The sequence below is a fragment of the Ochotona princeps genome, chromosome 25, assembly GCF_030435755.1.
Source record: "Ochotona princeps isolate mOchPri1 chromosome 25, mOchPri1.hap1, whole genome shotgun sequence".
In the NCBI taxonomy this organism is placed as follows: Eukaryota; Metazoa; Chordata; class Mammalia; order Lagomorpha; family Ochotonidae; genus Ochotona; species Ochotona princeps.
The window spans coordinates 16,454,468-16,466,978 of record NC_080856.1 but is presented as its reverse complement, the minus strand read 5'-3'; the positions used below and the strand labels follow the sequence as shown (position 1 = coordinate 16,466,978).

The 12,511-nt window shown below is 45.4% G+C and overlaps 1 protein-coding gene across 1 annotated transcript in view; it reads left to right on the top strand.

The window, feature by feature from the left end:
- The window catches only part of SLC26A4 (solute carrier family 26 member 4), a 41,651-nt gene that overhangs the window by 16,877 nt on the left and 12,263 nt on the right, over positions 1-12,511 (top strand). Inside the window, exons 6-13 of the mRNA XM_004598590.3 lie at positions 196-348; positions 475-557; positions 1,745-1,892; positions 3,689-3,802; positions 7,396-7,473; positions 7,607-7,702; positions 9,631-9,737; positions 12,114-12,183. Of these exons, the coding sequence (XP_004598647.2) occupies positions 196-348; positions 475-557; positions 1,745-1,892; positions 3,689-3,802; positions 7,396-7,473; positions 7,607-7,702; positions 9,631-9,737; positions 12,114-12,183 (849 nt within the window). The remainder of the gene's footprint in view (positions 1-195; positions 349-474; positions 558-1,744; positions 1,893-3,688; positions 3,803-7,395; positions 7,474-7,606; positions 7,703-9,630; positions 9,738-12,113; positions 12,184-12,511) is intronic.

Here is a 12,511-nt window from a genome sequence, read left to right as displayed (position 1 = left end):
TTATAAAACTTTTGAAGTCCTCTTGTGTAGATGTGTGTTGTAGAGATGGCATGTACTTAATGATCTTAATGCTTTTTTGTAAGTTTATATGACACTTTTAAGCATGGTTTCCTGATGTGTCAAGGTTTTTCATTTGTGTGAGAATTGTGTGAGTATGTGTCGCTGGAAGTATTCTAATTTTTTTCTTTGTTACAGACTCTGATTGAAATTTTTGAAAACATTGGTGATACCAATATTGCAGATTTCATTGCTGGGCTGCTTACCATTGTCATCTGCATGGCAGTGAAGGAACTAAATGATCGCTATAAGCACAAGATCCCCATCCCAATTCCTATAGAAGTAATTGTGGTAAGTGGGCTCTCTATTGGGGGCGTCTAACATTAATTAGATTGACAAGCAAGAAATTATATCAGCCCAGTGGAGGTTTGAGTTCCTTTTTACGTCTTGTTTTTATTTTATTTTTTTTAATTTCAGACAATAATTGCCACTGCCATTTCCTATGGTGCCAACTTAGAAAAAAACTACAATGCTGGCATTGTTAAATCCATCCCCAGGGGGTGAGTACCGTGCTCCTCTGAGCTGATAGGAACATGCGCTGGCAGTGCTGGCTGGTTCAATGAAACCCTCAATGACAGGCTTCATTTCACTGCTGCTCCTCAGGGGGCCTTTTGCCCTTAAACTTGGGGAAATGCCCATTTCCACAAACCTTCAGTGTGTACAGATGAAGTTCATGGCACTTTTTAGAACCCAGCTCTAATATGCTCTCTCTCTTTCATTTTTAAAAGATGTGCCAGGATGTATACAAGTAACACTAAATCTTGATTCAAATTCATAGATCATGCTATAATATAAATAGAATCCTGATTATTAACACAGGGCACTGTGAACCATCTGCTTGAAGAATTGGGGAAATCTGTCCTAAAATCTCCCCCAGGTCATTCAAGCCATGTTAGATAATAATTATGTCATTAGTTCCTATCAATAAAGTGCCTTATCTCCAAGGGCAGTTCTTCACGTTGGTGGGTAGGGGAATTGAAAAAGACCAATGTCTGCCTGAGTCAGCTTTGAGCTCTGCGATGTGGGAGGTTCTCCTGTGAGACAAAGGCTGATGGCAAAAACCTCAATTGGAACTTGTGGAGCAACACATTATTTAAAGATTTAGTTTGTAGAATAACTCTGGTCTTCTGAAAAAGTAAGTCATTTAACCCTGAAACCTTTGGGATGTTTTTACCACTGAAGAGCATAGTGATAATTACACAAATTTACTTTCTTCGCCTCAAATGGATTTTAAATGTCAGAGCTCTCAAGATGAGTTCTGAGTTCTTTCAGCCTCACCTCTTCTTTATCTCCATAAAAGGTTTGACATCTGTTCATTTCTGCGGAGTAAATTTCATATAGTGGCTAAAATATCTTCTGAATACAAGACTTTTAACATGAAATTGTGTAAGAAGAAATCTGAATGCGTGGAATGGCTTGGGGGTGGGGTGGACACTGTGTGATATTCAAGGATCCACAAATGTCAGTGATACGGAAAGGGCAGCACTGGTCCACTCCCATCAGTCAGTGAGGAAGTGTGAGTTGCTGAAAAATGTTGCCGAAATGGATGCTGCTGCTTACACACCTGCGCTTTTCATTCTCTTGGGTCAAGCAGCATCCTGTCTAACCCATCACTGAGTGGATACAATGTTGAAAAGAGACTTGGTGATCAAATCTTTCCAACTGTTCTTCTTCAAAACCTCCCTAGGTTCTTGCCTCCTGCCCTTCCACCAGTAAGCCTGTTTTCTGGGATGCTGGCAGAGTCGTTTTCTGTCGCTGTGGTGGCTTATGCGATTGCAGTGTCTGTAGGAAAAGTCTACGCCACCAAACATGACTATACCATCGATGGGAACCAGGTATGCTGGGCCTCGACAGAACTGGTTTCAGGGGGCTGAACGCAAAAAGAAAACAGAGAAGAGGTTGGCTTCTTACAATAGTTCTTTTTAGGTAAGTTCCCCTTTTGGGCTTGCTGATGAGAAATTATTTTGAAATATAGATGCCAAGTATTTTCAAAAGTAAGCTGAAATAACCATAATTCAATCAGATCATAAGCAACTTGCAAAGTTAATGGATTAGGGTAGAACAAGAATTTTTCATGTGACCCAACACCTTCCATTTTAAAAAATATTATTTTAATTGGAAAGGCAGATTTGCAGAGAAAAGGACCTTCCATCTACTGGCTTATTCCCCAGACAGCTATAGTCACTGAGGCCAAAACCAGGAGCCAGGAGCCCCCTTGGGTCTTCCACATGGATGCGGGATCCTAAGGACTTGAGCCGTCTTTCACTGCTTTCCCAGGCCATAAACAGGGAGCTGGATGGGAAGTGGAGCAGCTGGGACATGAACTGGTCCCAATGGTGGCAGATTAGCCATTGCTCCAGTCCCCTCACACCAACTTTTTTTGTTTGGATTCATTTATTTACTTGAAAGATAGAGTGATAGGGAGAAAGGGGGAGAAAAATAGAAACATCAATCTTCTGATTGCTGGTTCATTTCCCAAATGGCTGCAGTGGCTGGGACTGGGCCAGGCTGAAGTGAAGAGCTAGGAGTTCCATCCAGGACTCTCATGTGAGTAGCAGAGGAGCAAGTGCTTGGGGCAAGTTTTGCCCACCTTTTCAGGTGTATTAGCAAGGAGCTGGATGGAAAGCAGAGCAGCCAGGACTTGAACCACTGCTCCAATATGGGATGCCGGCATTGCAAGTGGTAGCTACCTTCCTGGGCTACAGCGCTGGTACTGATATATATTAGAAACACTCATTTATTGTTATTGGAAAGTCAAATATACAGAGAGGAGGGGAGACAGAAAGGGAGATCTTCCATCGGATGATTCACTCCCCAAGTGGCTGCAATGGCCAAAGCTGAGCCAAGATCCAGGAGCTTCTTTTGGGTCTCCCACGTGAGTGCAGGGTCCCAAGGCTTTGGGCCATCCTCGACTGCCTTCCCAGGCCACAAGGCAGGGAGCTGGATGGGAAGTGGGGCCGCTGGGACACGAACCAGCACCCGTATGGGATCCCGGCATGTGCAAGCTGAGGTCTTTAGCATTTAGGCTACTGCTCCAGGCCCAGTGCTGATCTATTTTTAACGGCAGCTACACCTGACAAAATGAGACAACAAATAGTGGTAATAACAGTTGTGATCACTTAAATTTTAAAAGGTTGTTGTTTGGAAGCACAGAGATTTCCTCCCTTTCCTGGTTCATTCTCCAAATGCTTAGAGTAGCTGGGATGGAGTCAGGCCAAAGCTGGGAGTCAGGAGCGCAAAGTTGTGACTATCTAAATCGAACCAGCTCACTGTGGTAGAGGACTGTCAGGCACGGCCAGGCATGCTGAGTTCTCACCCTGCTTGCCATTGGACAAGCGGATCTATGTCTGAGAACACAGCCTGGCAATTACAGCAGTGAAAGAATTAGCCCACAGAGTAACGGCTCTGCTGGTGACAGTCCACAGAGATAGTGAGTCTTCCCGCAGGTCCCAAGGAGTCCAAATTGATGCTTCACAGGAGAGGTGAGGGCCCCCAAGTCCCCTGAGGAGCAAGAGTGAGAGCTGGGCCAGCAGGCTGTGTAGGTGGGGGGGCCTGTTTTCTCCTTGGACCCTTGCTGAGGGTCTTGCCAGGGTTTGTTTGTACCATCCCTGCAATCCATTCTCTCCCTTAGGAATTTGTTGCTTTTGGAATCAGCAACATCTTCTCGGGCTGCTTCTCGTGTTTTGTGGCCACCACGGCCCTGTCTCGCACGGCTGTGCAGGAGAGTACCGGGGGAAAGACACAGGTATGGACACACGCGCACGCACACACACACACACGGAGAGAGACAGAGAGAGAGAGAGATCTGGATGGTCAGCCTGGGTATGGGGCAGGAGGAGTTCCAGCTTTTCTTGGCTCAATTTCTCGTTGATCCACGCCCTCATCAAAAAACAGGCAACATTTATGACTTTCTGAGTCTGGGTTGGTTGAATCTCTGTTGTGCTCATTTGGTGCTCACCTGGTCAATAGCTGTATGCTTACCTGCTTTTCCTGGAAAAAAAACAAAAAGGGATGAGGGAGTCAGCCCTGAAGAATGCTGATTGTTATCAACCTGGGGCCTGGGGAGTTTCTGTTGTCAGGAAGGTGAAGCGCTCTGCTCACCTGCTCCGTCCAAGCATGCAAGACCTCGCCGTTCCCCTGCGTGACGGTAGTTTGCGAGCCAAGAACATCCCTGCTGTGACGTTCTGCCACTTCTTCCTGAGTGGGATCTGTGTTCCTCGAGTTCAGAAACAGGCTTAACCTTGGCTGTTGCAATACATAATTAATTTTGCACACTTGGAAAGCTCGGCTGCTGCTCTTAAGGGCTGTCCTTTTGCTCTAGACACAGGCTAGGTCAGATGGGTCAGGCCAGGGCGGCCCACCTGATAATGTCAGGGTAATAGCAGCCAAGTGTCTGTTATGCTTCAAGGGCTTCATCCTCCCAGCACTGAAAGAACCATTATTTACAAGTGACAAGTGCATGGAGACCAGCCAGACTTAGGAACCCCATTGAAATGGTGCAAGATGCAGTCTTCCAGTAAGATTTCATTAAGGTAAAAGACCCGAGGGTCAAAAAGAAAATAACTGAAGAAAAAGAATTATTTCAATGGAGGATATTCGGGGCAAGTTTTTTTTTTTTTCATTCTCTTTTGCTGTGATGTATTTATTTGCAAAGCAGAGGGAAGGAGGGAAGGAGAAAGAAAGATCTCTCTTCTATTTGTTCACTCTTCAAATGCCAGGATTGAACTAGTTCTAAGCTGGGAGTCCAGAATTCAATCTGAAGAGGCAGGAGCCCAATTACTTCAAGTTTCACCTGCTGCCTCGCAGAATCTGTTTGAGCAGGAAACTGGATTCAGGAGTGGAGAAGCCAGGATGTGAGCCCAGGGAACTCCAGCACGAGAACCACCTGTACCAAGTGACAGCCAAATGCCTACCTGTGGGGACAGCTTGAAGTGTCCCCCCAGTGCACACGATGTGTCTTCCCGATTCATAATGACTGTCCTGACGGACATGGAAGATTTGGCCTTCTCCACTTCCTTAGCTACTGCTGAACTGATAACTTCATTTTCAAAATGTCTCCCACCTTCTGTTTGCAGACCTTGCTGTCTTCTGCAAGCGGCTGCAGCTACAATCCTATAGCCCAGCCCAACACGCATGCCCTGAACACTGCTGTCAAGATGGGGGAAGGCAGAGCCCCATGTCCAGAATGCTGCCCCCCGTCATCCACGAGCAGGGGTGGCTGCTGCATTCATCCAAACCAGCACACTGTCCAAGTCTCTGGGTGCAGGCACACCCCTGCTGCTGAGTTCCATTCTTTTGCTGTTAATCTGCAGGCTCAAGTGAGGCGTGGGCCAGCTGCCCAGCTGTGGGGGCAGGGGATGGGAAGGGAAGAATGCCTGTGTAAAGTGACCTCCCTGGCAGACAGTGTATGGGATGATGACGTTTCGGAAAGTTAATATCCTCCACTACACACTGGCCTGCATTATATTTAGGAATGAACCATGCCAGGATTTTTAGCATCAGAGAATGAAACCAGTGCAGAAATGGCTTGATATTTAATCAGTGAAATGCACACTAATTTGTGGGGCTAAAAATCTAAGTGGCTGGACTCACAACCCAAGAAATGGGCAAGTCTCCTCCTGTCTGATGGCTTCACATGTTTTCCCATTGTTCAGAGCTTCTGCATTGGCATCTGTGAAATGGGAATTATCATGCATCTCATGGGGGGCATGTTGTAAGGATTAAGTAAGAAAATGTGCATGGGGTCCTGGTGTCTAGCTGCCCAAGCTTGTTCCACTCCTGCAGGTGGAAGTAGCCCTTGTGTCTGTGTGATGCGTGCACTGTGCCCAGCACCCAGGGTGAGCCCAGCAGGGATGAGTGAAAGGACAGGACGAGAGCTCAGTCTTGCACTCTTTCCTTTCTTGCATCTACATCGGACTCCTGCTGACTCAGGAGAAAGTCATTCTGGTTCCAAGCTGCTGTCAAATCTGATGATGTTCCCTCTTAACAGAACAGTAATTCATTTTGTAGTAATCGGGTCTACACAGGGATTTAAAGGCTACTGGGTTTCCCACAGACCAGTCCCTTACATATTGTATAGGGACTGCTCTCAGTCTTTTCTAAAAGTTTCAACTTACTGTTTCATTTGCTTGATGAGCAGGTGGCCCCTCTCCTGGCCTCAGCCAGGGAATTGGTTGTGATTCCCATGCCCAGATCTCCGTATCCGGCACCAATTCACAGCATCCCACATTCACAGGGAGGTACAAATTGATCAGTAATCGTTGGTTAGATGATTGCACATAGCTGTAGAGATTAAATAACTGCACAGAGCGAGCGTATTTCTCAGTTTATACAGGAGGTGGGGAAGCAATCACCAGGGACAGGGAACATGGAACATGGGGCAGTGTGAGGGGGGCACTGCCAGAGTCAGATGTTCAAAGAGCAAGCTTTCCAGTCCATTCTCTATAACCTGGACACAAGCTGAGGCAGTTGCCATGTGCACCCCAGGGACCCACTGGTCAGCTCTGGGTACCCGCTGTGTTATCCCTGCTTCTTGTTTTCTGCTTCCTCTTGCTGTGTCTGTCTCCTTTAACTTGGGATCTCCCACCAAGCAGCTCTCTTCCCTGGTGCTTCCTCTTGGATTTCTCTGCCTGTCTCTTTTTCTCCTGTGTTTCAGAGCTTCTAGTCTTCACCTCGGCCAGGCCCCAGTGCTCTCCACAGAGAATCCATGTCATCCAGTCACCCGAGGCTAGTTCCTCAGCCTCCCAACCCCACTGTGGCCACCACGGCCAAGCTCTGAGCTGGGATCTGTGGGACTGTCAGCGAAGTAAGGAGGCACAGTCCCGGCATTCCGTGTCAGTGAGACCCACTGCCGTGGGCTGGGAACATTGATTTTTCTCTTGAGCTGTCCCTGGGAACCCTGTGCTGTGAAGGCAAGTGTGTGTCACAGCTGCCACCTTGTAGAAGACTGTGGTGAGCCTTGAGAACTGATTTCCTGAGAGCGTGACCTGCTGTTTGGGGGAAGGGCAATGGCTCTGAAGACTGGCCACACCTTGAACTGGCAGCAAAGCTCTAGGTGTGTAACATCGTCACACGAACTCTGTGTACACCTGGCTAGATCTGGGGGCTCTGTTCTGCCATTTCTGATTTCTCTTCTCAGACCCACTCCATTTTGGTTCACTTTAGGAGAGTTTTCACAAACCACTCTCATTTCTTGCAGTGGTTGTTGAGCAGAGGGAGGGATAGGGGTGTGGGAAGCATGGATGGATCCATCAACATTTTCATGCATGCTTCCACATGGCAAGCTGGAAGGGCGCAGAGCAGGACAGACACCCATCAGTACCAGTTTGTGTCTTTCAGGTAGCTGGCATCATATCGGCTGTGGTCGTGATGATCGCCATTGTTGCCCTGGGGAAGCTTCTGGAACCTTTGCAGAAGGTACAATCCCAATTCTTGGTTGCATAATCTCCAGCAGTTCCCCTGCCACCAGAGGAGTGACAGGAGATTTAAAAATCATCACTTGGATAAAGCACTCTCTTGAATAACACAGCCCTCCCCTCTCCCCTGGCAGTCGGTCCTGGCAGCTGTTGTCATTGCCAACTTGAAAGGGATGTTTATGCAGGTGTGTGACGTTCCTCGCCTGTGGAGGCAAAACAAGACTGACGCTGTAAGTAGTCACCCACCATCCGCTGGTCTCGGAAATAGCATGTTTCTCATTTGCTTCCTGATGTTGTCATTGTCCTCCCCTCTCACCTTCAGGAACATTAGAGTAGAAATTAGAATGTGTGTGGATAAACCAAAGATATGATCTCTCCATATGAACTGAATTTGGGAAGATCCTGATTTTATCTTAACATTTTTATTTATATCTTAGAAAGGCAGAATTAGAGAGAGAGAACCTTCCATCTGCTGGTTCATTCCTTAAATGGCCACATGGTCAAGGTTGGTCCAGTCCGAAGCCAGAAGGCTGAAGCTCCATCCAGGTCCTCCAGGTGTGACAGGGGCCCATTCAGCTGACTCATCGTATTCCTGGTGTACTAGCAGGGAACTGGGTCCTAAGTGTAATAATCAGGACTTGAACATGTGCCCCTGTGGGATGCTGATGTTGTAGGCAGTGGCTTAATCCACTTATGCCACAATGCTGGCTCCAAGATCCTGGGTATTTTTTGGAAGACTCATTTCTACCAGGAGTCCCACACAGGGCTCTTTCACACCTCTTTTGCCTTTTTAAAAAAAATTATTTATTTTTATTGGAAAGGCAGATTTACAGAAAAGGGAGGGGGAGGGAGAAAGAGATTTTCCATCTGCTGCTGCACTCCCCAAATGATTGCAACGGCCAGAGCTGAGTTGGTCTGAAGCCAGGAGCTTCTTCTGGGTCTCCCACGTGGGTGCAGGGTCTGGGTTTTAAAGCTTTGGACCATCCCCCACTGCTTTCCCAAGCCACAAGCAGGGAGCTGGATGGGAGGTAGAGGAGTTGGGACATGACTCAGCACGTATATGGGATATTGGCACTGCAAGACGGAGTCAGAGAATTAGCCAGTTGAGCCGTCACAGTGTCCTCACCTTTGGCCTTCCAAAGACAAAACACAAACATGTTTTCATAAAATCCTGGTTTAAAAGGATAAACATACAAAGCCACACACACACACACATAAAGCGAAGCTAAAAAAAGCCTATGCCGATTTTAACTGTTACTAAAGTAACCTTCACAACGAATCTGAAGCAATATAAAAGTCAGAAGATAAATCCTTTGGAGACTTATTCTAACTTCAACCAAGAATGGGGCGGCAGGGGGAATGAAAAGATGTGGAAAGATCCTGAAGAGAAAGTATTATGTGAAAAAGAAACTTGAATAGAAATGCTGGGGGAAAGTGAGAGAGTGTGTGAGAGATGGAAATCAGGAGATAGGGATTTGGTCTAGCCATTAAGGTATCTGTGTCCCACCTCAGTTGACCTGGATTTGATTCCTGGCTTTCAATCTTAAGCCTGCTAATGCAGGTGCTGGGACTCAGATGATGGCTCAAGTGCTTGGGTCCCTGCCACCCATGGCGGGCACCTGGATTGAGTTCCCAACTCCTGCTTTTGACCTCAGGCCAGCCCTAGCTGTTTTGGGCATTTGGGAAGTGAACCAACAGATGGAAGTTTCTCTTATTCTCGGTTGAAAAAAAATGAAAGAAATAGACAAGGAAGGAAAGGAAGGAAGAAAGGAGGGAGGAAAGAGAGTACAAGTAAGAAAATAGAGATTTGAAATTAGTGAAAAAATGAGAGGGTTGTGAGCAAGTTTTTTTTTTTTTACCATATATCTTTTAAATATTAATTCCCTCATCGAACCCTGTGAATATATTACTTATTTAAAATTTTTGAAAAATAAAGTGGGACAGTTAGTCTTATTTGGGAAGACAATAGAGTCTTAATTGAGAAAGCTACTTTTACTTAAATATGAAATGTATGAATTCAGAAAAAAATGTTAAACCTGTGACTTATTTATTGTGACTAACTTTTTTGATATTAATTGATCTTCTATGTAGGTAGTTTATTTTTCTGATGGCTCCTGATGAGTTAATGTGTTTCTTTTTGCATCTCTTCTGTTCCTAGGTTATCTGGGTGTTTACTTGCGTGATATCCATCATTCTGGGGCTGGATCTCGGTTTACTGGCTGGCCTTGTATTTGCACTACTGACTGTGGTCTTGAGAGTTCAGTTGTGAGTAGTCTCAAACCCAGACTTGGTATAAACAGAACGGCACACCCTGAGCTCTCTGATGCCACCTTCATACAGAGTGGAACTATTTCCTTGCATACCATTTGCTGGGTATGAAGGCATCTGTGAATTAAACAGGTGGTACCTCACAGACACTATGATGAGTAATCTTCAAAAAAATCCCCATAAGTATGTATGTTCGTTCCCATTCTACAGGTGATAAAGCTGAGGCTCAGAAAGGCGAAGACAATTTCCTAAGGTCACAGAGCTGGAAAGTGACGGAGCCAAGATTTGCAGAGGGGCCTTTTGCCCCATATGTACTATGCAGTTACATTTTCTAAAACAGGAAGACATGTGGCTCAGCTGAAGACTGATAATCTTTTTATAATTTCTTTTTCTGTCTTTTTTTTTTTTTTAATCAAATGAAGTATGTGAGGCTCTAAGCCCAAGATCTGGCTGAGACAAGGCAGCTGCAGAACACATGCTATATAGGTTGAGATCCCTAAATCCAAAAAACCCAAAGTTGGAAAGTTTTTAAGTACTGACAATGTGCTCAAGCATTCTCTGATGTTTTTAAAATTTCAGATTTTGGATTTTCCAACTAGGGATGCTCAATTGGTAGAGTCTGGGCAAATATTGTGAATATACAACACTTTCAGTCTCAACCATTTGGATCAGGAATTCCATCTGCAGTGAACCATTTTAGGATAGTTTTAAAAGATTTTTGTTTATCCATTTGGAAGTCAGAATTTCAGAGAAAGAGAGAGGGAGAGACAAAGATCTTCCATTCTCTGGTTTACTTCCAAAATGGCCACAGTGGCTAGAGCTCAGCCAGTCCAAAGTCAGGAGCCAGGAGTTTCTTCAGTGTCTTCCACTTGGGTATAGAAGTTTGAGCCCTTGGACCATCCTCCACTGCTTTCCCAAGCCATTTGCATTGAGTGGGTCATCAGTGGAGTAGAAATGGGATGCCAATGCTGCAGGATCCATTCTGCCACATTAGCCCTGTTTGTTTCCTTCTTTAGAAGCTGGTTACCCAAAAGCTACATCACCAGAACATGGGAACTTTAAACCTTTTGATTACAGGCAGTATTTACTTAGATCTGTCAATTAAGGTGTATACCCAAAACACTGCAGTTAGGTGATAGAAGCACCATTTGGTTGTGGTCAAATTGAGAGCTGTAAGGAAACCATTCAAGCATTGGAAAACAGGAAGGAAGAAGAGGAAGGAGACAAACTCCAAAGGTGAACCTGTATGTTGGTTTTGTCTTGGTTCAGTTATGTGCCCTGCTTGGCCTCGCTCCTTGTCTCCTTGTCCTTTTCCTTTGCTGTCTTTGCAGATTTCTGGCCCTTTTTCTGAAATTTCAAAGTTAAAAAAAATGTTTTGTTTGTTTTTTTTTAATTTCCTTTGGAAGTCAGAGTAACAGAGGCAGAAGGAGAGACAGAGACAGACAGAATCTTCCGTCTGCTGGTTCATTTCTCCAAATGAATGCAACAGCTGTGTCTGGGCCGGGAGGAAGCCAGGAGTCAAGAACTCCATCTGGGTCTGCCACCTGTGTGGCCAGGGCACAAGCTTGAAGTTCAAAGTCAGCACAATGCAGCAAGCCAAGAGAAAATTGGTGACATGATCTATCTACTGGTTTGGTAACTGGGCTTTTAGACAACAGAAAACAGTGTCCTGCACACAGTATTTAATTTCCAGTAATTATAATGCCGTATCAGAGAGCACACAATGCTGAAAGGGCCTCATACAGATAGTTTTTCTTCAGGAATTGTATGGAGCATATGTTCCCAGTCACACTCGAAGAAGCACGGAATTTGTCTGATTGCAGCAGGGAGGGGAAATCAACAAACTAATTGGCAGGAGGAGATTTATTTGTGGTCCTTCCAGGCTCCTATTTCTATATAAAAAGATACTTTTTGATTCTCTAAAGACTTCTTACACTCCAGGTTTAGGAAGTTTTGCTGAGATGCAAGTAAGAGCAAGGCCCTAGGGACTCCTGAGTTAAGGACAGGAGCTGTGTTGGTCTTTACCTCTTGGTCATGTCTACCAGTAGAAGTAAGGTTAATGCAGCTGGCTTTTCAGGGCCCTGGTGTGACATGTGGGCCAGCTCTTTTCTTACCCTGTTGAGTGCGGGGCTCATGCTTTCTCCTGGACCCTAGAAGATAGCTACTGTCCCCCACCGCCACCCCCACCCTTCTCCCTCTCCCTCAGTGTCATGCAAACACCAGCTGTTCATATTAGAGTTGCCGGTGGGAAAATGTCATCTGCAATCAAGAAAAGAGGCCCAAACACCAGAACAAGGAGCTCATGAATAGCTGAGACTGCTTTTTAACTTTTGGATTCCAAAAGATTCCTGACCTTCATGTTTCTTTTTTCAGTCCTTCATGGAATGGCCTTGGAAGCATCCCTAGCACAGACATATACAAAAGCACCAAGGATTACAAAAATGTGAGTGCCTGTCTGAAATGATGGCTGAGCTTGGCTTTACTGCCCTCGAATTTCAGGAGTTGCCACGGGGAGTAGACTTACGTTGGGGAAGGTGGTTCATCCAATGGGAAGAGAAGGACAACTCAAAACCCAATATACCTTTTGATATCCGTGGTGGATATGAACTTTGTTCATGCTACTAAAATATAATTTTGCTATAAAACCATTGTAAAAGGGGGATTTTTGAAAGAATAGGCAATTAGACTGCCTCTAGATTTTCAATCAAAATTTTATATCTCTGCATGAAATTGCTTGAAATCCCTGTAAGGTTTTTTCATTCCGCTCTAAG